Source organism: Acinonyx jubatus, chromosome C1, assembly GCF_027475565.1.
Source record: "Acinonyx jubatus isolate Ajub_Pintada_27869175 chromosome C1, VMU_Ajub_asm_v1.0, whole genome shotgun sequence".
Classification (NCBI taxonomy): Eukaryota; Metazoa; Chordata; class Mammalia; order Carnivora; family Felidae; genus Acinonyx; species Acinonyx jubatus.
The window spans coordinates 163,226,279-163,251,220 of record NC_069381.1 but is presented as its reverse complement, the minus strand read 5'-3'; the positions used below and the strand labels follow the sequence as shown (position 1 = coordinate 163,251,220).

The window sequence follows — 24,942 nt, the reverse complement described above, 5'->3', positions numbered from 1 at the left end:
TAGAAGCTCTCTCTCTCTTTTTTTTTCCCCTTGGTGGATTGGAGATTTATTATTATTCTATTTTTTATTTTTTAAAATTCACATCCAAATTAGTTAGTAGAAGCTCTCTTTCTTCAGGAGGAGAAGGGGATTGAAATGATAAACTTGGTTCTGGAATGCTGAGTTTGAGGTAGTATATAGACCTCCGAGTTGAAGTGTCCTCTAGGCAGCTCCAATGTGGAGCTAGAGCACAGAGAAAAGGCAGCACCAGAGAGCCATCTCTGAGAATCGTCCCAGAAGTTACACAGATAAAAGGAAGAGACTTTGGTAACTGTCTAGTTAATAGTTGAATTCAGAGTTCAAGTTCAATTTAGTACTGGAAATGCGAAACTTGGACTGTAAGATAGAGGAAGCAAATGTTTCCAGAGCTCAACTTGATGGATTAGGATGAGAAACTCTAAAACCTAAATGTGAAAAATAGCAGAGGGTGGCTGAGAAGAAGTGTGGTTAGGGACATAGGAGTGTGAATTCAGAGCCAAAGGGAATTAAAGATGGACCAACATTCAAGAGTGAGGCAGGAGGAGTGAGTAAGCAGAAGAAGAAAGTTTCTTGGCTGCTTAAATATCTGGCCCTACGAAATTTGCTCTCTTTTCTAGGTGACTTTTGCTCAAAGGTTAATTCTTAGATGGCCAACCTGCTTTATTTTGTAGGGTTCTTGTATTATGAGAATAAATACATCCTTAGATGGAGAATGTGGAAAGAGAAGGCTAGAAGGCCAAAGACTGAATCTGGGAATATTAACTTGAATAGGGGTGTCAGAAACACAGAAGGAGAGATAGGAATGTATAGTGTATGTTAGCCAAATATTTAATATCCAGCTGGTGATTAAGTGTTAAAGGCTTTAAAAAGGACAAGGACTTAGATTAGTTGGTGGATTTTGTGATTTGTTGATCGGGAAGTCATAGACAAGCTTCCAGTGAGCCATTCTTGTAGATTGCAAGTTGTAATCCAAATGACAGGGGGTGAGGACCTGAAGGTAAGCAGATGCAGGTGAAGATGGAAACAGCAATACCAAATGAAAGGGAAAACATTCTCCTCTGGTGGAGAAGAGAAGATCCAGACACAGGAGATAGAAACAATGATGGTGGACAGAAAGAGCCCCACGATCCCACAGAAATGACACAAATGAAAAACCCTAGTACAGGGCTTACCTCCACAGAAAAAACATGCTTTTTTCCTTGAGCCTGGACAAAAGGATACTGTCCTAGGTACACTGATATTGAGCTAAGATTGAAAATAGATGAGGAAATGTATTAAAATCTTTGATTTATCTTAAAGTTCTCTGAAATCAGAACAGAAACAAGTAAAAAGTCTAGTTAAGCTTTACACAAAAATAACATGTAATGAACAGACAATCCACGTACTGGAGAAAATCTCTGCAAAACATATATATCTGATAAAGGACTGGTATCCAAAATATGTAAAGAACTCCTAAAACACAATAAGCCACAAGCTACTTGATTTAAAAATGGCAAAAGATCTGAACAGATAGCTCACCAATGGCAAATAAATATATTAAAAGATGCTCAACATCCCATGTCATCAGGCAACTGCAAATTTAAACAATGATGAGATATCATGAAACACCTATTAGAATGTTTAAAATTCAAGACACTGACAACAGCAAACACTGACAAGGATGTGGAGCGCCAGGAACTTCCATTCGTTGCTGGTGCAAATGCAAAATTGTACAGCCACTTTGGAAGACAGTTTGGCAGTTTCTTATAAAACTAAAATACTCATTTCATACAATCCAGCAATCATACTCCTGGGTATTAAGCCAAATGAATTGTTAACTTATGTCCACACAAAAACCTGCATGTGACTGTTTACAGCAGCTTTATTCATCATTGCCAAAACATGGAAGCAACCAAGATGTCCTTCAATAGGTGAATGGATAAACAAACTGTGGTACATCCATATAATGAAATATTTTCAGTAATAAAAATAAATGAAAAGCTGTCAAGCCATGAAAAGACATGAAGTCACCTTAAGTGGATATTGCTATGTGACAGAAGCCAATCTGAAGACTACATACCGTATGATTCTGACTATATGACATTCCTGAAAAGATAAAACTATGGAATCAATAAAAAGATCACTGGCTACCAAAGGTTTGGGGAGATAGAGAGAGGGACGAATAGGCAGAACACAGAGAATTTTTAGGTCACTGAAATGATTCTGTGTGATACTGTAATGGTAGATACATGTCATCATATATTTGTCAAAACCCTTGGACTATGCAACACAGAGAGTAAACCCTAATGTAGGTTTGGACTTAATGAGACTATGGACTGTAGTTAGTGATAATATATCAATATTGGCTCATTAATTATAACAAATGTACCATACTAATGTAAGATGTTAATACTAGGGAAAACTGTGTGTTTTGGGGGGAGGAAAGGAAGTCTATGGGAAATCTCTGTACCTTCCACTCAATTTTTCTGTGACCTAAAACTGCTCTAAAAAATAAAGTCTATTAATTAAAAAAAAGACTGAAAAGCCTTGAAAACAATATTATAAGTGAAAGCAGACAGACACAAAAGGCCACATATTATATGAGTCCATTTATATGAAATGTCTACTACTTTAAGAACCAGGAGTTACACAAAAGAAAGAGCTAGATAAATAAGATGGTGAAAGAAGGATCCTGCTACTGATAGGAGGACATAGTGTGAATATGTTTCAAATTCAAAGAAAGACTGATGTATTTCTCATCAGAAAATAGCCTTAGAGAATTTTTCTGTTCATACATTTATTATGATATAATAGGATTTTTCCAGCATCGAGGTGTTGATACCAACACTAAATTACTAGGCAGTACAGCTTTCTGCAATTATACCTGTGCTTGGTAATTGGGGAAATCATAACGACCTTAAAAGCTAAAACTCAAGAATGCCTGGATCAAACTGTAGCTCAAATTGACTTCTTACACAAACTCTAAGTTACAAAAATGGATGGAACAAATAGCCAGGATGAAATATGTAGGTCAACCTGCTTATAAAAATAACCTTGACAGAGTTATACAGATAGATATTGTTGTAAAATTTCTTTATACAGTGAGAGGGAGTAGGCCAAGTTTACTGAGCCGTAATATCTACTTATCTTTGATGAAGCAATCATAGCTTGTAGGGCTGTTGGACTGTATCACAGAGATGCCAATTGTTAATTATCGAGTAAGATTCATGATTTGCGAAAATGGAAGATGATTATTATTTTTAGAATAAAAAGAGTGCGTACTAAGCCGTAAGAAGTAGAATGTCCAGTAAAAGATAAGTGAAAGACACAAAGAGGCTATATTAAAAACAGATAGCTAAGAAATTATGGAAATTATAACCAACAAATATTATATTATGAAATTATTATCAGTATCACTAATAATCAAACAAATGTAAGTTAATGCAAAAGTAAATGCTGATTTAATCTGTCAGACAAGATTTAAAAAGAATAATAATATCCAATGTTGTATGAGTAGAGGTAAATGAATTCTCTGATGACTGTTAGTGGGAGTATTAATTGGTAGAGAATTTTTGGAGGAGGAGTTGGCAGTTGCTGTTAAGATGGTTTTTAATGCAAATTTTCTTCAACCAAAATTTCACTTCTAGGAATCTGTCCAACAGAAGTATTGTCCAAGTGCACAAAGATGTGTTTACAAGAAAGTTCATGGCAGTGTTATTTGTAATAGAGAAAAATTGGAAACAACATGAATGTCTCCTCATAGAATATTCCACAGAGATGAAAAAGAATTAAGTAGATTTCTTTGAACTGACACGTAAAGTTTTCCAAGAGATATTGCCAAGTGATACAGAAGGTATAAAACATAACTTATAGTGTGATCCCACTTATGTTTACAAACACCCCCAGAACTAAATATTGTTAAGTTGGCAGTTAATTAAAAAAGGTCTAGAAGAATGCACTGTGAATGCCTCTTAGGGTTGTTCCTTGGGGGAGGAGTAGGGCAGAATAGGAAATGAAGAGGCATCTGTAGTTATTTTATTGTATACACTTTTATACTGTTTGATTTTTTTTAAGTTTATTTATTTATTTTTGAGAGACAGAGAGAGAGCAAGAGAGAGAATCCCAAGCAGGCTCTGAGCTGTCAGTGCAGAGCTGGATGCAAGGCTCAGTACGACAAACCGTGAAATCATGACCCAAGCCGAAATCAAGAGTCGGATGCTCAACCAACTGAGCCACCCAGGAGCCCCTATACTGTTTGATTTTTTAAACAAAACCTAAAAATTTGTGTAATGTTAGGAGTTATTTAAAAATGTACATACATATTAATGAATTAATATTAGTAAAGCACTGAGAATATTTCCTGGTGCAGAGAAAGTGCTATGTAAGTGTGTGTTAAATTAAATAAATTAGTTCAAATGTTAGGGCTTTATCCTGAGAAAATAATTATGGGATGTGCAAACATTTAATTTCTAGAATGTTTAACTCTAAGATTATTAAAGTTAGAAATGACCTAAATGCCCAGCAGATGATTGACTAAAAAATATTAATTCACACAATGAGTGGGATTTTTGAATGATAATTTTTAACAGCTATATGGAGGTATATTTTACATGTTATAAAATGCACCCATTTCAAAGAGCGATTCAGTGATTTTTAGTAACTTCATGAGTAGTGCAACCATCAGCATAAATCAGTTTTAGCACATACCCCCAGTGAGATCCCTTATCCCATTTACAGTTAATCTCATTACCACCACTAGTCCAGGCACCAGTAATCTACTTTCTTTCTCTATAAAATTTCTTTTTCTGCACTATACAATGGGATATTTTGCATCCACAGACATTGGTCATAATAAGTGATAGCTGGTTACAAAAGGGGAAAAAGCAGATAAAATATTACATATAGGATTAGCCTAGTTGAGTTTATATGAAGAGAGAGAGAGATGAAAATTTGAATGTTAGTTTCCAAAATGTTAATAGTGGTTACCCCTGAGTGGTAGAAATATGAATGTTTTTTTCTTTCTTTTTTCTGTTGAAATCTTATGATCTGAAAAGCACAATATAAATGATCTTGGAATGGACATGGCTCCTGCAATATGTTCTTTCAATGGAGTGTCTGTGCATAAGAGGGTGGGAATTTAGAAGTGCCTTTGGATATGAGTGGGTTGTTTTTCTAAAGTCTCTCAGGTGGGAGCAAATAGGAATAAGGTTATCAGGTGATACAATTAGTACCTGCAAGATTCAGTTGCTCAGCAGACCAGCACCTGCAAAAAGTCAAGGAAAGTGGGCACTCATGGTTCAAGGCTGCCTACCAGGAATTGGCCTCAGCCTGTCTACCCTTGGATGAACTTGGCCTCTTAGGGATATTTTAGCCAATACTAGCCTCAGAAAGAGAGGTGAGATAGCTGAAGGGTACTCATTCCAGTTCCCCTGGGGTCCCCCACTTTGATACCCACCAGGGCAGAAGCGGAAACACCTATGTCCCCCTCTCCTAAGAATGGAAAGCAGAAGAGTAAGTTTCTCCTTTTCCTTTATTTGCTGCCTTGCTCTTCCTCATCTTTTGTGAATAAAATGCACCCCACATTCTCTTTAGTGTTCTTTTTTTTAATTGTTTTTATTGTTTATTTTTATTTATTTTTGAGAGAGAAACAGAGCATGAGTGTGGGGGAGGGCAGAGAGAGAGAGGGAGACACAGAATCTGAAAGAGACTCTAGGCTCTCAGCTGTCAGCACAGATCCCGATATGGGGCTCAAACTCTGGAATGGTGAGATCATGACCTGAGCCAAAGTCGGATGCCTAACTGACTGAGCCACCCAGGTGTCCCTAGAGTGTTTATACTTAAAGCGAACAGTTTCCAAAAGTATGTGTTGGATTGTCTATTCCATGCCAATGTTCTTTTAAACCAAGTTGGTACTTGGGGTGCCTGGGTGGCCCAGTCGGTAAAGTGTCCAACTTTGGCTCAGGTCAGAATCTCACTGTTCATGAGTTCAAGTCCCACATCAAGCTCTGTGCTGACAGCTCGGAGTCTGGAGCCTGCTTTGGATTCTGTGTCTCCCTCTCTCTCTGCCCCTTCCCCACTCAACTCTCTCTCAAAAATAAATAAACATTAAAACATTTTTTAAAAAGTTGGTACTTTATGTATGTCTCTATTTATTTTGGGGAGGCTCTTTTCTTCAAAGAGGGCACAGCATGATAAGAGAAAGGCATGCTTCAGCCAAGTGTGTATACTTTGATGTGAGGTGACAAGATTCATGCAGGATTCTTATTCTTGAAATAAACACCTGACCTATTGCTTTTATTGAATTTGCTTAGAAACAAAATTGCAGTGAACCAAACTATACCTCTGGAAGCAGGAATTTCCTCTGGAGATTCTAGAAAATTTCAAACTCATTTTTTTACTCTTTTAAATATTATCTTCCTAAAATATATGGAAAGTATTTCATAATGTGAGAATAATGTGACCACATCCATATTTTGATACCTTATTTTCCAAATTACTTGAAGAGCTTATTTCGTGTTTGAGTTACAACACTCCCGGTTTCCAATCAGGTGGCCCCACCCAGCTCAGTGAAGTTTTGCCTTATAGTCACTGCCAGAGGGGGCGGAAGGGACCTGCTAGTGCAACTTACAGGGTCTGCACAGAGAAAGGAGATGCTACATGATGGTGGGAAGACCTTGTCTCACCCGTGACCTTAGCTGATAGTGATGTGGCTCTTCAAGCTATTTGCCTTCAGGAGTGGAGTCCATAAAGGGGTGGCCCCAGGCCCCTCACAGAATCTCCAATGTAGACCTCCAGTGTCCTTTAATGATGTATTATTGGACGGGACCAGCCCTGGAGGCTTTAACAGCCTTCCTCTGTGATCTGTAAGTTTTGAAAGGCTCAGTATCTACTGTCTTTCTTTAGGACATTGATGGAAGGTCCCAGTGCTCACATTTTATGCTTATTAGTGATACTTTTCATGAGTTTCCAGGGCTAGAGGGACTTTTCCACGCTATTTAATGATTTTCAGTTTAACTCTCTTTCTGAGTGGGATGTTGTAAAGATTAATTAGCCAGTGTTCATAAAGTGCTTTCAAGCTGAAAAGTACTGCACAAGGGTGTGCAGACTCATTAGCTTCTTAGTCATTAAGGCTTTTTAGACCTTTTGGCATTCAGAAACTAGACAGTGAAGGCCAAATTCGTATTTTTTCTTGGAGGAGGGGGACCTAAAAAAGAGCAGAATAGAATAGTATCCCTCTTTCTTTTTTGAAAAAAAAGACATCTGTTGCACTGGGACTGGAAAAAAGATTAAGATTTTTCATCATCTCCTATATCCATACTGCTTCTGCTGCTTCTTACTCCCTCCTTTCAAAATGTGTTTATCTGATTCTTCTGCACATTTGTTTAGAAACTCTATGATTATATTGTCATGTAGGTATCCATAGTGGAACTGATTCTGGCCTCAGAGCGCTGAATTGTTGTACTGATAAATGACACAGGGTAGGTAGAGCATTCCCTTTGTAAATAAAGATTCCCCTCTCGGTTTGCAATGTGTCAAAAAGGTGTAATATTGTCTCCATCCTCAGTAATATTTAGAGTTCTATATGATTTAGTTAAGCCTGTGACAGACTGGCCACCAAAGACATAAAGAGTTTCTAAGAGAAGCCAGGGACAAAGATGGATAATGTACAATGAATTAGATTGACAGTGGACATTTTAGCAGCATCAGCTGCACATGATGGGGGAATAATATGAGAGACAGTGGTCAATCTAGAATTGTATACCAAACTAAATTACCTTTTAAGATTGATCATAAATAAAGACCTTTCTATACAAACAAAACACATTTACCACGAATACTAAAGGATGTTCTAAAGGATTCGAAAAGAGAAAATTATTTCAGAAGGAAACAAGAAGAGGCTAGAAGGAACAAAGAGGAAAAAATTGGGGACCATGTGGGTAAATCTAAAAAAGCATTAGGTAATAATAATAATGTCCAATTTGCAGTAACAAAACAAGGTATAAGTAAAAAAAGCAAAAAAGTAACATGTATAACAGGAAAGTTAAAGTATTCAACCTTCTTATCTTATTTGGAAGGAGGCTAAAGATATTAAAATTAGATTTTATTAAGTATGCACATAGACTTTCTAGTTTTAGTCACTAAAATAAAAGAAATGTAATGTAGTGGGGGAGGGGAATCAATGGAATGAGAAAATAAAATCGATAGCAACTGGCTCAATAAAAAGGGAATAAATAAATTTACCATGGATCTTAGTAATTTCTCCTGGGCTCTTACTTTACAATTACAACTACTAAGTAACTATGTTGTAGAGTTCATATCAATATACCAACAGGACAAATGAAAAATAAAATAGTCTTACTGATATGTGAACAGCTATTTCTGGCTTGGGATAAAGTGTTCAGTAACAGCATCATTTTGATAACACAGGACATGGATTATAGCAGAGGAACCTCAAATATAGAGAACACAGATCTTTCATAATGGACAGTAAGCTTGCCTGACCTCTACTCCAGAGAATATTATCTTAATTATACTTTATATTAAACAAGTCTGCTCTTTGCTCTGGAAGAAGACACTTTTTTCCAAGGCCATTCATTATACAAACACCTTTGAAATATAGAGCAGTGCCTTTGTTTTTATGTTGTGCAGAAATGTGAGAGATCCATGGAGAGATATCTCCCAAAAAGTTTGGATAAGTTTGTAAAGCCCAGTTTTCTTATCTGAAAAAATAAAATGAATGGTATAGCATATGTAGTTACAAGGATCAGATGATATAGTATGTATAAAATGCTTAATGTCATATCCAAGGACTTTGTCAATATCGATTACTACTATAAATGATTATTTCTTGAGTAAAATGTGAGCATGTTTATTGAATTCTTTGTTTTCTCCAGCAAGTAGAATATTACAGCTCATAGATGTTTCTACTTATCACCAAGTATTAGAATTAAAAAGGATTAGGAAGATTACCCAGTGAAACCAGGCATTTTACAGATAAGGAAATAGATTCAGAAAGGTTAAGTGACTTGTTGGCTTTCACACAGAACAGCCATATAAAGGACAATGGTCATCTAATTTAATAGTCACATAATTTTTAATGAGACCCAGTGCTTGGAGCTCAATAAATATTGGCATTACAAAGGAATTGAAGCAAGCCTATGATATATTAGAAAACATTTCACATATTTATTTGGTCATTCTCTTCTACATACTTGCTTGACCTCTGAACCACCTTAAACTTGGCCCCTGAAGGCAAATAAATACAGGAAGAAAGAGAGGAAAGGAGAAAGGAAGTCAGGAAGTCAAGAAGGAAAGAGAAAGAGAGAGAAGAAGGAAGGAAAGAGGAAGGAAGGAAGGAAGGAAGGAAGGAAGGAAGGAAGGAAGGAAGGAAAGAAAAAAAGAAAAGGAAAGAAAGAGAAGGAGGAAGGAAGGGAGGGAGGGAGAGAGGAAGGAAGAAAAAAAGAAAGAAAAAGAAAGAAAAAAGAAAGAGAGAAAGAGAAAGAAAGAAAGAAAGAAAAGGAGAAAAATAAAATAGCCTGTATCCCCTCCTTCCCTCCACCTCCATCATAGTCACTGTCTCCAGAGCAGAGTCAAAACAACAACAACAACAACAACAGGAAACTACAAGAAAAGTGCTGTGTGTGTAGGTGATGTTGAAAGTGGTCCCATTCTGGCTAAAGGCAGGGAAATTCTGGCAGAATATCTGGCAGCTTTATGTCAACAGCTTTATCCTGGCTTACCAACAAACTTCCTAAGGCATGAGGGGGAGTAGTAATGAAGAGGAATGAGGGGGCGACAGAAATAGCATCCAGTTCTAGGAGGCACCATGTTGTAAGACATGATCATGAGGTGTAGCATAAGATGACCTGAGTTCCTGTGTGAGTTTGAGCAAGTTACTGAATTTCCTGATCTCTAAAATGTACTTAAAATTTTTCCATGACAAGTTGATGTGCCATTCAAATAAAGAAATGAAGTGAGAGTGTTTGGCACCTCATTAAATAGAAGGTCCTCATTAAATAGAAGTTGGAATCAAATTCATTGAAGGAATTTATCCAGGAAAGATCTGTAAAAATCAGCCAGCTCACTGATTTTGTACTTCTGCTTAATACCAATTCCATCATTTCTCTGTTTTCTGTAAGAGTGGTGTCACAGCATTGGCTTCTACGGCCTTGTGAAATACTTTCTGGGACCTGAGGTCACAGCTGAATATGCCCAGGTAGCCAAAGCAAGATCTAATAGGAAAGCAATGATAAGGAGTGTGGATTGTTCTTCATCTTTTGTCTTTCTCAAGCCTGCTGCAAAAACACCTCCCACTCTGGGTAATTCTTTTCTGGGTGTCCCCGGGGTGTCTCACACTGTTCCTGCCATTCTTATCCCTCGCCTGTGGTAAACTCTTCTAGGAATTGGGAGCTGCTCTGTTTTGTCACTGCTCTAGAGTACCCCTTCACAGGACCTTGTAGTGTGTGTGTGTGTGTGTGTGTGTGTGTGTGTGTGTGTGTGTGAGAGAGAGAGAGAGAGAGAGAGAGAGAGAGAGAGAGAGAGATTGAGAGAGAGAAAGAGAGACAGACAAACAAGAAGACAGAGGGAGGAAGAAACATGCACTTTTCTATCTGCTTTAGAGGAGTCCCAAAGCAATATTACTTGTCCCAATGTGCTATGTTGTAAAGAGTTTAGGGAAATAGTTCTTTTGGTTTTTACTTGGGGTATTTTCTCTCCCTTTGGAATCAGAGATTCTGGAATGAATTTGAGTGAGAGTGCCAGGCAGTACTGAAAATCAGTGATACTGAAATGATGAGAAAGTCTTTGTTGGGATCGAGCCCACCACACCTAGCTGTTTCTTCCCATCGGAGAAGTGTTCTCTTAAAGAATCCCCAGCCTTTCCTCAAACAGGCTTCAGTAGGACATCCCACAAATTTGCATTCAATCCAGTTATGTCAACAGAACGGTGGGCACATTTTGAGCAATTTTGCTTCAGGCTACTAGGCCCTCAGGTTGCTAAATTCCTACTGGGCCCTTGCAAACTTCAATCTGTAGCTGACATTGCCAGGGTCAAGCTGAGATCCCCACTACAGATAACTTATGTGCAAAGAAATTGACTCACAGCCTGCTTGCCTCCAAATGTGAATGTGGGCACTTGCCTTAGATTCTAGATATATAAATTTATTCATTTATTCTTTTTTCATTGATCAGAGAAGGAATGCACAGATGATGTAGATACAGTTCCTGTATCATAGTCATCATAGCCTGTTGCTTCACTTTATATGCTCATAGATGTGACTGTCCATGGTTAAAGCTTCACTGAGACGATGTTATAGTTAACTCTGAAAAATATCCTTTCCAAAGTTAAAATACTAGTATCAACAATTCCATACTCAATTTCTGTGATTGAAAACAAAGTTTTATGATCAGGCCAATGCAGGGAATGTGGAATTTGGTGCAGTGATGTTTTAATGTTTTTAACACTCTCTTTGCCCCCAGGTTATGCAGATGTATCTTCCATTTTGTGGAATTGCCATATCTAATGCTCAGCTATTTGCTGCCTCAAGGAAAGAGTATGAAAGAAGCAGGGTGAGTGGAAAGAAACACTGTTGACAATCCTCAAAGCTCTCTGACTTTCAAGTGTCTGTGAGTCATCATGTCTTTTAAAAACAGCAGATGATCTTTGAATAGTCCAGGAATCCTTTTAATTTGTTTAATCCTTCAAATTTATGGTTGAAGATACCTATAAGCATTAAGTCCAAATGGAAGTGGATACATATTTTCTGTTGTTGTTTGGGGAAATAGTACCAGCTTCTTTTAAAAATGAAATTAATTTCAGGGAGCCCGGGTGGCTCAGTTGGTTAAGTGTCCAACTCTTGATCTCAGCTCAGGTCATGATCTTACGGGTCCTGAGATCGAACCCCGCATCAGGCTCTGCTGACAACATGGGGCCTGCTTGGAATTCTCTCTCTCTCCCTCTCTCTGCCCCTCCTGCATTCGCATACTCTCTCAACATATATAAATAATCTTTAAAAAAAATGAAATTAATTCACATCTATACTGTAAGGCAGCAGATATATTCTTACTTATGGCTTTGAGACAATAACACACTAAATTGTACAATTTAGTTCCTTTAAGAAGCAAGGTATGTTACAAATGACTTCACTCCATCTCATAAATTTTGCTTTTGAATTCAAAGTTTTTCTGGAAGAGCATCACAAGATGGCTGGACAATAATGCAAACACTTTTATAGGATTATAAAGACACACACAAAGAGGGATTGATCTCCTATACCTTCACCAGCTTTAGAGTTAAATAGGAAAGAAAGAGAGGAAAGAAGGAGGAGAGAAAGAGGAATAGCAGGTGGGCCGATACTCAAAAAAAATTCTAAACTATCAAATAGAGATTAAATTATATTAAGCTTATTATACCTTTTTTTAAATTTTTATTTTTTATTTTTAAGTAATCTTTCCACCCAATGTGAAACTCAAACTTATGACTTGAGAGATGAAGAGATGTCCTTGCCACTCACCAGGGACTTGTTATACTTTTATTTTATTTTATTTCATTTTATTTTATTTTATTTTATTTATTTATTTATAACTTTTTTAATGTTTTTTTATTTTTATGAGAGAGAGAGAGCCTGAGTGTGAGCAGGGGAGGGGCAGAAAGGGAGACACAGAATCTGAAGCAGGCTCCAGGCTCTGAGCTGTCAGCACAGAACCTGACACAGGTTTCGAACCCATGAGCTGTGAGATCATGATCTGAGTAGAAGTCTAACACTCAACCAACTGAGTCACCCAGGTGCCCCATTGTTATACGTTTAAATACATGGAGATTACTGCCACAACTTAGAAATTTATTTAACAAGGTTTCAAAAAGTTAGAAATCCTCAGCTAATTAGTAATCAAATTGACTAAGAGTTTCATTGGCTAAGCATTATGATTTATGAATATTTCACAGCCAACAGATGCACACAACAGATTACTACAGCCATCTTCTTTAACATAGCATACCACACCATTTCTCTGACTTGGATCCTGTTTTTGTCATCAGCCCCATGGCTTACCATTTTCCTCCTTTCATTTGGCACTCCAGCAATAGTCCCCTGTTGCCAGAATACAGCCTGTTACTTTACTTTCTTATACCTTTAGCCACATTCCTCCCTCTACCTTCAGTGCATCATGTCCACCTTTTCCTCCCACCACCACCTGCCTTACAGATCCTTCAGGACCCAGCTCAGCCTTCTAGTTAATCCTCCCTTCCTTTCTTCCCGTCATTCCTTGTATATATTGCCATTATTCTACTTGTGGACACTTATCACACTGTATAATATTTATTGGTAACATTCTTCTCCACCTACATTTTGAAGTCTCTAAGGGATGCTTCATGTATTATTGATCTTTACATCCTCACGTTTGGCACAGTTTATTTACCTGTTCAGCACATTTATTGTGTGATGTTCTTCAGACACTGTGTGTCCGAAGTCCCTGCCCTCATAGAACTTACTATTCTAGTGGAAACGATAGTAGGCAAGCAAACAAATACAAAATAATATAGTATCAGGTAGTGATAAGTGCTATAACAAGTGAAATGAGATAAAGGGATAGGGTTGGTCACTGAAGGATAGTTTGAGAGGATGTTTATTTCAGATCATGATCAAGAAGTTCTCTATAAGATGTTATTTGAACAGAGACCTAAATGAAATGAAGGAGCAAAACCACACAAAGATCAGGGAAGAGCATTCCAGATGGTGGAAATATCAAGTGGAAAGGCACCGCGGCAGGTGAAAGCTTGATCCATGCATCTGGAGAGTAGAGAGGAAGGACTCAAATAACCAAAGCAATCCTGAGAAAGAAGAACAAAGCTGGAGGCATCACACTTCCTGATTTCAAACTATAATACAAAGCTATTGTAATCAAAACAATATGGTACTGGCACTAAAAACAGACACAAGACCAGTGGGATAGAATTGAGAGCCCCAAAATGAACCCATGCTTGTAAGTTAACATATATAGGATAAAGAGGCAAGAATACTTAATGGGGAAGAGATAGTTTTTCTAATAAATGGTGATGAGAAAACTAGATAGTCACATGGAAAAAATGAAATCAGACCCCTACCTTACACCACTCACAAAAATTAACTTGAATTAAAGATACAAGTGTAGGACATGAAACTAAAACTTCTAGAAGAAACATAGGAGAAAAACTCCATCATTTTTTTGACTCTAATGCAAAAGCACAAGCAAAAACAAAACAAAAAAAACAAGAATAAACTAGTGGGACCGCATCAAACTAAAAAGCTTCTGCACAGCAAAAGAAACCATCAACAAAATGAAGAAGCAGCCTATGGAATGGGAGAGAATACTTGCAAATTGTAATTATGTGAGGTGATGGACGTGTTAACTAACTTTATTGTACTAATCATTTCACAATATGTACATGTATCAAACCATCATATTGTACACCTTAAACTTACATAAAGTTATATTTCAATTATATCTTAATAGAGCTAGGGATAAAAAGAAATAATGTGGCTGGAATTAGGGCAGTGAAAAGTGAGAGATTCCTCCCAAAATTGGCAGTGAAATGTACAAAGCTTACTGATGTGGGAAATGAGTGAAAATGACTTTTGGCTTGTACAGATGGCAAGTAAACAGCTGGGTACAGGAGTCTAAAGGTCTGGTGAGATGTCAGGACTCAAGATTCATATTTAAGAACTATCAGTATATATAGATGGCATTTAAAAGTAGGGTACCAGTTTGGGTAATCTGGAGGAGAATATGTGGATAAGAGAAGGGAAGAGGTCCAAGGATGAGCCCAGGAACAAAAGAAGGCACTAGAAGGAGCGGGAGGGGGAAATACAAGTGAAATAAAGAAATGGGGAGTGTTCAGCTGTATGAATGGCCTCTAATGTCTATTGAATTGCCTATCATCCTAGATTTCCTTCTCTTTTTCTCCCATCGTGGAACTAGTCTGTATTGTTATTTGTGAAACTTTTATCACTTGTTAGTAAAGCAGCAATTTTTAATTAGAAACAGTAAAATTACTATGATGTGCTTTGTCAGTGCAAGACTCAAGGCACAATTAGTTTTTCCTCTGAGATAAATGTTTTTGTATATGGGTCCCAGAGGCCCTATCCACGCAGTCACAACAAATTGAAAAGTTAAATAATTGTTCAGTTAATATGATCCATCTGAAGAAATAGTCTAGATGATTAAGGAAATAATGGTTTCCCCCTTAATAACAGGGAATTGTGTTGGTAATTATTTAGACAATTGCCTCATTTTTAATGTTATATTTAAGTATGAAATTATTGCACATTGCCTTCTTAACAGCAATTTGCTGTCCAAATGCCAAACAGTCAGGATACACTCAAAACTTTTTTCACCTCCTGGTGTTTCTCCACATCAGGATCATAGAGCTACCCAGGGCCTTTAGCCACATTCACAAGCTCTCTTTAGAGAAAATGCTACCAAGGATATTTGATCCTCTTTTAGATGCTCAGTGAACTAGACTCATTTCATGGATCTCTTAACTCATTCAAATGCTTTTCTACCTGAACAGACTCAGAGAAGAAATTTTCACGTTTCCAATGGTTTCAGGACAAATCAAATTCATTACTAAAGTTGACAATTGGTCATATCCCTGGGATGATCATCAACACCATCTACCTGAATAGATGTTAATTTGAAAACCCACAAAATCCTTTTGTGAGAGGTCAGACCTGAGAGTGTACATCTCATTAAGTTCTACTGAACAAAGCACCCTCTGGACAATTCACTGGCTGTGTAATTTTCTTATTGCTCTCTGATAGAAGCATAATATCTGTTACCTGTACATAGCCCACTTTTCTGAAATCTCTGGAAAGAGCCATGTAATTAAAAAGTCCAAATAAATATTATTTCAATGCAAAAATTGCAAGTTAACTTAGCTGGATAAAATAACAGGTTATTGCAATTTGATTTTTAAATGAGTATGCAGTTTTCAAGTTAGAATTTTAAGGGTTTTTTTCTTTAGTTTGTGTGCTTTTCATTCTGTTAACAGAAATTTTAATGGTACTTTCTTTCCTGAGATATATAATAGTATTTAAATGTTTTCCTGTGCAGGTGGAATGAAACAATACTTCTTGTATAGAGGGATTAATGAGGGTTTTATATATATATATAATAATAATTAATAATATATATATTTATATACATAAAATATATATGTGTAATATATATATTAATCCATATATATATGGATTAATGGGGGATGTATATATATATATGTATATATATATGTGTGTGTGTGTGTGTGTATATATATATATATATATATATATATATATATATATGGCTCTGAAGCTTAATTAGCATTCACCACTATAATTCCTTCAGAATTCTGTGAGTATATACTAGGGAAAATATGTCTCAAGTTTGACCATGAACCCATTTCTTCCTGATGGTGAGGAAGAGCTGCTTTGTAATTTTCTGAAATAAATGTGCTTTAGAGAGAATCAGGTATTGATATAACATAAAATGTTGAGTTTATACCTAGTCACATTGCAGAAAAACTGCAGGAGAGGGTGGGAGTGGGGCATGGAAGAAAGCTGAGAGCTAAGGACTAAATGGGACTGTGTAGTCATTAGCTACTTGGGAAATAGTTCTATAGCTATATGTAGGATTCATATGGGATTATATGGATTGGCACTATTTTCAAGTTGTGTTTTCCAGCTCAAAACTCTGTGATAAAACAAAATGATAGACTATTTCAAAACAATCATGAATGCTTTAAAAATTAGCCACACGGGCACCTGGGTGGCTCAGTTGGATAAGTGGCTGACTTCAGCTCAGGTCATGATCTCGCGGTTCTTGGGTTCAAGTCCCACGTTCAGGCTCTGTGCTGACACCTCGGAGCCCAGACTGTCCTTTGGATTCTGTGTTTCCCTCTCTCTCTGTCCCTCCCCTGCTTGTGCTATCTCTCTCTCAAAAATAAATAAACATTAAAACATGTTTTTAATTAGCCACACAAATATATTTATATTTTATTATAGCAAAGACAAAATGGAATTTTGAGAGCAAAAAAACATTTTTATTCAGTCCTATACCCACCTAGATATATCCATTTCATCTTTCGTAGGCTTTGCTAGAGGTTGTTAATGACCTATTTGAAGAACAGACTGACCTGGAGAAAATTGTCAAGAAAATAATGCATCGGGCCCAAACTCTGTTGAAATGTGAACGCTGTTCTGTTTTACTCCTGGAGGACATTGAATCACCAGTAAGTCATTTTTTATCTGTCACCTAGAGTTGCAGACTGCATTAATGGAATAAAGTGTAGTTTGTTTGTAATTCAGCTTGTGAAATCATGACTCGAACCACTCCCTTCATGACTCTTCTAACCATGAGATGGCTTTTTGTAAAATTAAAGTTTTTTAATTTCTTTTACATGTATTTTCAGTCTTGTGTTGCATCATCTTAGAAACATGGACTCTTAGGTTGGTGGGGCCCTTAGAGGTCTATCCCAGTCCCGAGTATTTACAGATGAAGGAACTGAGGGGTTGGATGGTTTGCCCTGTCCCTCCCAGATGCATAGACATTAGCTTAGGTGCCAGGCTCCTATCGTATTCACCCAGTGCAAAGAAGGCCCTTGGCATCTATGGGTGTGGATTGCAGTCCAGATGATGCTCCACAGTCCTCTTATCAGGAGGAGGAAGCAAAAAAATGCTGGAGAAGCAGTGCCTTTGCTTTTGGAGCTCGGGCAGATTGTACTTGAGCTGAGTGGAGTGACAAGCCTCAGTTGGGCTGTGCTCTGCAGCAAAGGTCTGAACTGCCGTCTCCAAGTTCTCTTACAGTTGCTTTGGAGCTGAGGACACTTGCACAGAACATGGGGCAGGTGGAGGAGGCTCCCTGCTCTTCACCGCAGGGGGTCCTGGTACTCCAAAGGCAAGTGGCAAGCTAGTTCAAGGCCTCAGGTCTGCAGCACCTCAGCTGTCAGGTTTCTGTTGAGCCCTTTGGCTCTTTGGGGGAAAATCCACTGGGTAAACACACAACAGTATTGAAAATAATGATCATCATCAATCTAACTTCTTGAAAGTTAAATGTCTAAACCCTTAGCAGCAATTTAATATCTTTACTGTGAACTGTCTTCCAAGACCAGGAATTGTCTAGCTATTTAAGTGCAGTTTTAATACCTCAGAGGATGATATTTTACTGTACTTAGAAGAGGTTATTATCTTTGCCTTTAGGTTTGTTTTCTTCAAAGAATAGGAACCTTAGGGTAAATCTGGGAGATTTAATAATAAGTATTGTAAAATTTCAACATGAAATGTGAAAAAAAAATCTATATTTGTTTAAAATGTTTAGGGGTGTGGGGCGCCTGGGTGGCTCAGTGGGTTAAGCGTCCGACTTCAGCTCAGGTCACGATCTCACGGTCCGTGAGTTCGAGCCCCGCGTCGGGCTCTGGGCGATGATGGCCCAGAGCCTGGAGCCTGCTTCCGATTCTGTGTCTCCCTCTCTCTCTGACCCTCCCCCGTTCATGCTCTGCCTCTCTCTGTCTCAAAAATAAATAAACGTTAAAAAAAAAAATTAAAAAAAAATAAAATGTTTAGGGGTGTTTGCCTATAATTTAGCAGAGCTGGGGGTTATTTCTATTTTAGCAAGTGTGGATTAAACAAACAATAACCTTGCCATTATCCTGTGATTGTGTAAAACTCAGTGGAACTTTGGGAGGGGACACACACACACACACACACACACACGACCCAATAACCTATATGGAATGCTTCCAGATGCTTTTGTGAATCACTTGAGTTCACTTACTTCCCCTTCATCCTTATGAAACAGGCATTATTATCATCTCAGTTTATTGAGCAGCAAATAAGGCTCAGACGGTTGAGTGGCTTGCTGGAGTCCTCCCTCCCCACCCCACCCCCTGACTCTGAAGCCTCAGAAAGGAATGGGGGGGGCGCTGGTGGTGCTTGTTGGTGCAGGCAGGCTGTAGGCTGTCACTAAACAAAGGCAGGAAGAGGCAGCTGTTGGGGCTTCAGCTGCCAGGATTCCCTGAACCACCCCCTGGGTCCCTGTGAGGGCAAGTGGCTGGAGGGCCAGGTGGAATCTGGACAAGGACAAGCTCACTGGTTGCTAGTTCAGTTGTAAACGGACCTGCAAGTAATCTAAAACCAGCTGAGGGTGGCCATTCTTGCTAATCTTTTAACAGAGACTGGTTTTTGTGCTGTGGCCTTGCTCTTCAGCACATCAGATGAAAAAGTACAGATGACAGAAGTGGATATGGAAGGTGGGGATAGAGCTGGAGGGAAGAGTAGGAACAGTGTAGGGGGTGGGTGTCAAAAACCACTCTATGGGGCGCCTGTGTGGCTCAGTCGGTCAAACATCTGACTCTTGATTGCAGCTGAGATCATGATCTCACAGTTCGTGAGTTTCAGTCCCCATTGGGTTCTGTACTAACAGCACAGAGCCTGCTTGGAGTTCTCTCTCTCTCTCTCTCTCTCTCTCTCTCTCTCTCTCTCTCTTCCCCTCTGCCCCTCCCTGCTTGCATGCTCGCTCTCTCTCTTTCTCTCTCAAAATAAATAAATAAACATAAAAATCCCAACTATCTATAGTAGATGGTATCAGCATTAAAGGTGTTGATATATTACTGAAAGTTAAAAAGACTTTTTTGCTACCACAGCTGAAAATTCTCAGACTGTAATGGTGGGATTAGAGCAGAAAATTTCAGGCCACTCTACACGATTTCTTCTCTTTGCCCATCCCCTCCCCTTGAAAGTGAGGATGAGCTCCTCTAATCTAGAGGGCCAAGGTCTAGAGGTAAAAGTCAGCTATGTGCAAAAAGAGGAGACTAATCTGCTTGGTACTATTTTAAAAGCTATAAAGAGTTTTTGGCAAGGGACTGCCTGGGTTGCTGTGGGAGGGGTGAAGGCAGGAGTGAGGTTATATACATGTGGGTCACCAGGTAGAAACCCCATCAGTGCCATGCTCTTCTTTAGCACACTTCCCACCAAAGACTTCTCAAAACGTCAGACTCCCCCTGGTTGTGTGATAGCAGTTACGGGAAGGACGCCAGACACGGTCATGCCAAGTACAGAAGGAGAAGCCAGACCGAACTGGTACCAGGTGCCAAAATCTGACGCTGCACAATTCAGCAAACAAAAGCAAGACTGTGCCCTCAGGGCTCACGAGGCTGGCCTCTCCCAACAGGTATCTTGGTTGTGAAGAACATTTTAACCTTAAATTTTTTTTAATGTTTATTTATTTTTGAGTGGGGAGGGGCAGAGAGAGAGAGACACACACACACAGAAACCGAAGCAGGCTTCAGGCTCCCAGCTGTCACACAGAGCCCGACTCGGGGCTCAAACTTGGGAACAGTGAGACCGCAACCTGAGCTGAAGTCAGATGCTTAACTGACTGAGCCACCCAGGCACCCCAGGAATATTTTAACTTTAATGTGTCAAGTTTATCAATTTCCTTTTTGATTTGTGCTTTAAGAGTTTTGTTTAAAAAAACTATCTGCCTCCATGTTATAATAACATTGTCTTATATTTTCTTTAACCCATCTGGTATTTATGGTCTTCATATCCATCTAGAATTTATTTTTTGTGTATAGTGTAAGGCCCTATATGTATAACCCATTGTGTCACCCCCCCACACACACACACTCTGTAATGACACTTCTGTATTATATCAAGTTTCCATATATACCTGGGTCTGTTTCTGAGCTCACTAGTCTATTTCTGCACCAGTATCATACTGTCTCGGTTTCTGTAATTTCGTAATACACTTTGATATCTGAGAACAAGTCCTCAGTGCTGTTCTCTTTAAAATCAGCCTGCTTATTCTTGGCCTGTTGCTCCTTAATATAAATTTTAAGAGCAGGTTATCAAGTTCTGTGAGAAATTCTTTATAGACCGATTGAAATTGCTTTAATTTACATACCAGTTTGGGCGATTTCTGCGAGTAATACAATATATAAGGGGAAAATGGCTTAAACAATGAGAATGTCTGTGTCTTATATGAGAAGTCTGCAGGAGGTGGCTGCGGGTGGTGCAGTAGCTTGATGATCTAATCAGCAAGGTAGCTCTGTCCACTTTCCTGTGGATGTCTCAGTGCTCGACTGGCTTTCATCCTCATGATCCAGGAGGCTGGCCCAGCTCCAGGCAGTATGTCTTCATGTAACTGTGTCCCAGGAGAAGAGAAAAGGAAAACTTCTGTTCATGTTTCTTTTTCTCAGGGAAGAAAGTCTTTTCCAGAAGAGGTTTCTCCAGCTGACTTTCCCTCGAGATCCATTGGTTGAGAACAAATCATTCATATTCTTAATATTTTTCTGTTCTTCCCCTTTCATTCTCTAATACAGGTGTGTTCAAATATTCAGCATAACTGGGATTTATCAGCATCTTCTTGTCTGATTCTGTAGGTTGTCGATTTAGGTGTCTGTATTAATAAGGAACCGTTCATGTGTTTTTGAATTTGGGATTGGAGCTCATTTTGATGAGAGGGTGTTTTGTTTGTTTGTTTGTGCCATTGTTTTCTTTGGTTCTCTCTTATACTCTTCCCTCCATGTCTAATAGTCTGTGCAGTTCCTTAGCCTCTAGTAAAGAACCAGGCCTTATGTCGGGTCTCCTGCTGTGTGGTAATATCACACTAAGCCAGAAGCAACGTGGTTCATTTTCTGGGGGTAAAGATAGGTCACCTGGTTCAAGGGAACCTTTTTAGTTCCCCAACCCCAGTAGAAGCTGAAATTCTGATCATTGCTGCCTGCCTGTGTCTGGATTTGGGGTGCAGTAGGCCTGTCTTCAGGCTTGGCCCTTTAGAGATCTTTTCTTTTCCTTATACTCTGCCGTCCTGCCCTTCTCTTTTTTTCTGCTTTTTAACCTCTACCTGTCTTTCTTGTTTTCTCTTTCTGTATTTTATCAATCTTTGCTCTGTTTTGGGAAGAGAACAGATGTGTCAAAACATTTAACTTCTAGACATCTCTACTGGCAGTCCATATACTACTTTTACAATCAGGGGGAAAAATGCATCATTTCAGGAAAAAAAAATTCTGCTTAAAGTTTCCTTTGTCTAAAAATAAATTTTGCTTTTCTCTATTTTATTAGAATCATTCCTGGAAACAAAGCTTCTAATTGTTGACTTGGGATTTGAATATTTAAAAAGCTGGTTATTGCAGATGTATGCTACTTCCTGGCCTTTTCTTCATTTGCGGGAAAGAGGAAGAAAGAAAATTGAAATCTAGTTATAGATGCTTTGATTCATCAAGCTTTTAACTCAATGTTTAGAGATGCCTTCATTGTGTTTTTTTTTTTAAATGTTTATTTATTTTTGAGAGAGAGAGAACATCAGCAGGGGAGGGAGAGAGAGGGAGAGAGGGACAGGAGATCCAAAGCGGGCTCCATGCTGACAGCACAGAGCCCCATGTGGGGCTCAAACTTGTGAACTCAGATGCTTAACTGACTGAGCTACCCAGGAGCCCCTGCCTTCATGGTCTTTAAACTGGGTAGGCAGGTGTTAACTGGCCAGTTCACTCAGTGGATGCCAAAAATAGAAACAAGGAATGCCTTTCCAGCCTCTTCTCCTGCCAAAATTAATATTTTACCCTCTTTTGCTTCCCTTAAGTGTTTTAGTCAATCAGTTTTAAGTGAGTTTGTCAATGGTATTTTCCATTAGACTGCAAAACAGAAAGATTGTTCTAGCTACTGTCGACATTAGGAAATATTTAGTCCCTCGAACTGAATATTCTGTGCGTAATGTTATTCCATTCCATGAACCTGGCTAAGCAATTCCTATCCCTTCTGTTAGTTTCTTTCTAGCTCATATATTTACTATTATCTCTATTTCTTTCTGTGCTTAGTCAAGGAAAGCAAGAAGCAGACATTTTAATCGTAAAGTCCTAAGGCACTGTCTCAGCACTAGTATTTACAAGTGTTCTTTCATGGATCATCCTCATGGCTCAACTATTGCACAAGCAGAACTCCATCAAGTACTTTATAACTGTGCTTGTAACTATGATGCTCATTTCTGGAGTTCACTTCCTAAACCATGAAGCATAAGCTATCCTTATTTTTTAACATGTTCCTTAACTTCTTGGTTCTTATGTAAATACATGCACAATTAAGCCATTGAACTAAATGATCTTCCTAAATCCAACACCTGAGAGAAAGAGATGGAGGTAATCATTATCTGATTGCTCTGGAACAGCCTATAATTAATTCAATCCCCTCCATTTGAAGTGGATGGCAAAAATTGCTTCAGGCTTTCCTTTCTATTTCACTTTCTTTCCATTTTCCCCACCTTTCTTTAACTTTCCTTTTCCCTATAAGGAAGCCAATGTAAATTCTTTTTGATTTTTGTACCAAGTGCTTTTTCAAGAGTGCAAAATAGTAAGTAACTAAAAAACTCTGATGATTATCCAAAGAATCATTGTTTTATGTATATGTATATGTGTATGTATATATGTATACATATATATACTTACATCACTAATCATTAATATATCATTATATATTTGTTATATTAACTCACTTTATTAATAATTTTATATCAATGTATTAACTCAGATCATTAATCATTTATATGTGTTAAATGTGTGTGTGTGTATCCAACTTCTTTTTTTTTCAACGTTTATTTGTTTTTGAGACAGAGAGAGACAGAGCATGAACAGTGGAGGCAGAGAAAGAGGGAGACACAGAATCTGAAACAGGCTGCAGGCCCTGAGCGGTCAGCACAGAGCCCGACGCAGGGCTCGAACTCACGGGCCGTGAGATCATGACCTGAGCCGAAGTCAGATGCTTAACCGACCAAGCCACCCAGGCGCCCCATCCAACTTCTGAACTTCAATCCTCACTGACCATGTCTACCACATCCTGTCCCAAATCATTAACACTTCTGAGATTTCCTATTTCAGTTAATAGAATCATCATCATGTAGTAAGTAACTCAAGCTAAAAACCACACAGTAGCCTCTAAGTATTTCTTACCATTTATATTCAACCATTTGTAAGTTCTGTTGCTTTTATGTTGAAACCCTGTTTCTAGACCCTTCCTCCCACCTCTTCAACCACTGGCTTTACTCTGTCTTTACTAATCTCTTACCTCCACATTTTCCTCTTGACTCATTTCTTCACTTGTAAATAGGGTAGTCTTCCTTTCCATCAATTCTTCATACTCCTTCCAGTTCTCTTTCTGAAACATGCATCTGCCTCTACATGTTTCAGAACATTTGGTAACTTTGCCTGCACAATAAAGTTCAAAAGCTTTCTGTTTTCTTTCTTTCTTTCTTTCTTTCTTTCTTTCTTTCTTTCTTTCTTTAGAGAGAAAGAGAGAGTGCGCACATGTGCACATGGGTTGGAAAGGGGCAGAAGGAGAGAGACTCCCAAGCTGCCAGTGCAGAACGCAACATGGGACTCAGTCTCACAAACCTAGAGATCATAACCTGAGCCGAAATCAAAAGTCAGACACTTAACCAACTGAATCGCCCAGGTACCCCCTACCCAATAAAGTTCAAACTGCCCAACATAACAAGTTCATCTCCTCTGCTCCCCAACTTACCTTTTGGAGGTCCTTTCTGGTCCTCAGCCTCACCCTATCCCTTTCTTCCTTCTCTATCACCACCCCCCTCCATGGTCAGCCTATGCTTACATTTGTCTCTGTGTCTTTGTACATATTGTTCTTGTGGAAGAGAAAATGCACCAGACAATTTAGGGAGATAATTTCATCCAGGTATTGCAATAGGGAGAACATTCATTTCTGAGGAACATCTCAAAGAAAAGGAAGGAAGGATGGAGACAGGTGTTATTTTGGAATATGCTAGAGCAGGGTGGTCCTTTGAGGTTAGCCAATTTTGGAAGACAAAGTGGTAGGGAGGATTTCTTTACTATTACTGTGTTTTGGGGAGCAGGGCTCAGGTGAAGTTCAACATTGTCAACTCTATAATATTCTCTGCAAATGCCTGTCCCTCCATCTATTATTG

General features: G+C 38.5%; 1 protein-coding gene across 5 annotated transcripts in view; it reads left to right on the top strand.

Annotated features, from left to right (window-relative positions):
* Positions 1-24,942, top strand: part of PDE11A (phosphodiesterase 11A) — a 406,615-nt gene that overhangs the window by 165,524 nt on the left and 216,149 nt on the right. For all 5 annotated transcript variants that reach the window (XR_003418780.2, XM_053215318.1, XM_053215319.1 and 2 more), the window contains exons 3-4: positions 11,476-11,565; positions 17,102-17,242. Coding sequence is in view for 4 of the 5 variants with exons in the window: in XM_053215318.1 (XP_053071293.1) it covers positions 11,476-11,565; positions 17,102-17,242 (231 nt within the window). In the remaining variant the exon portion in view is untranslated. The remainder of the gene's footprint in view (positions 1-11,475; positions 11,566-17,101; positions 17,243-24,942) is intronic.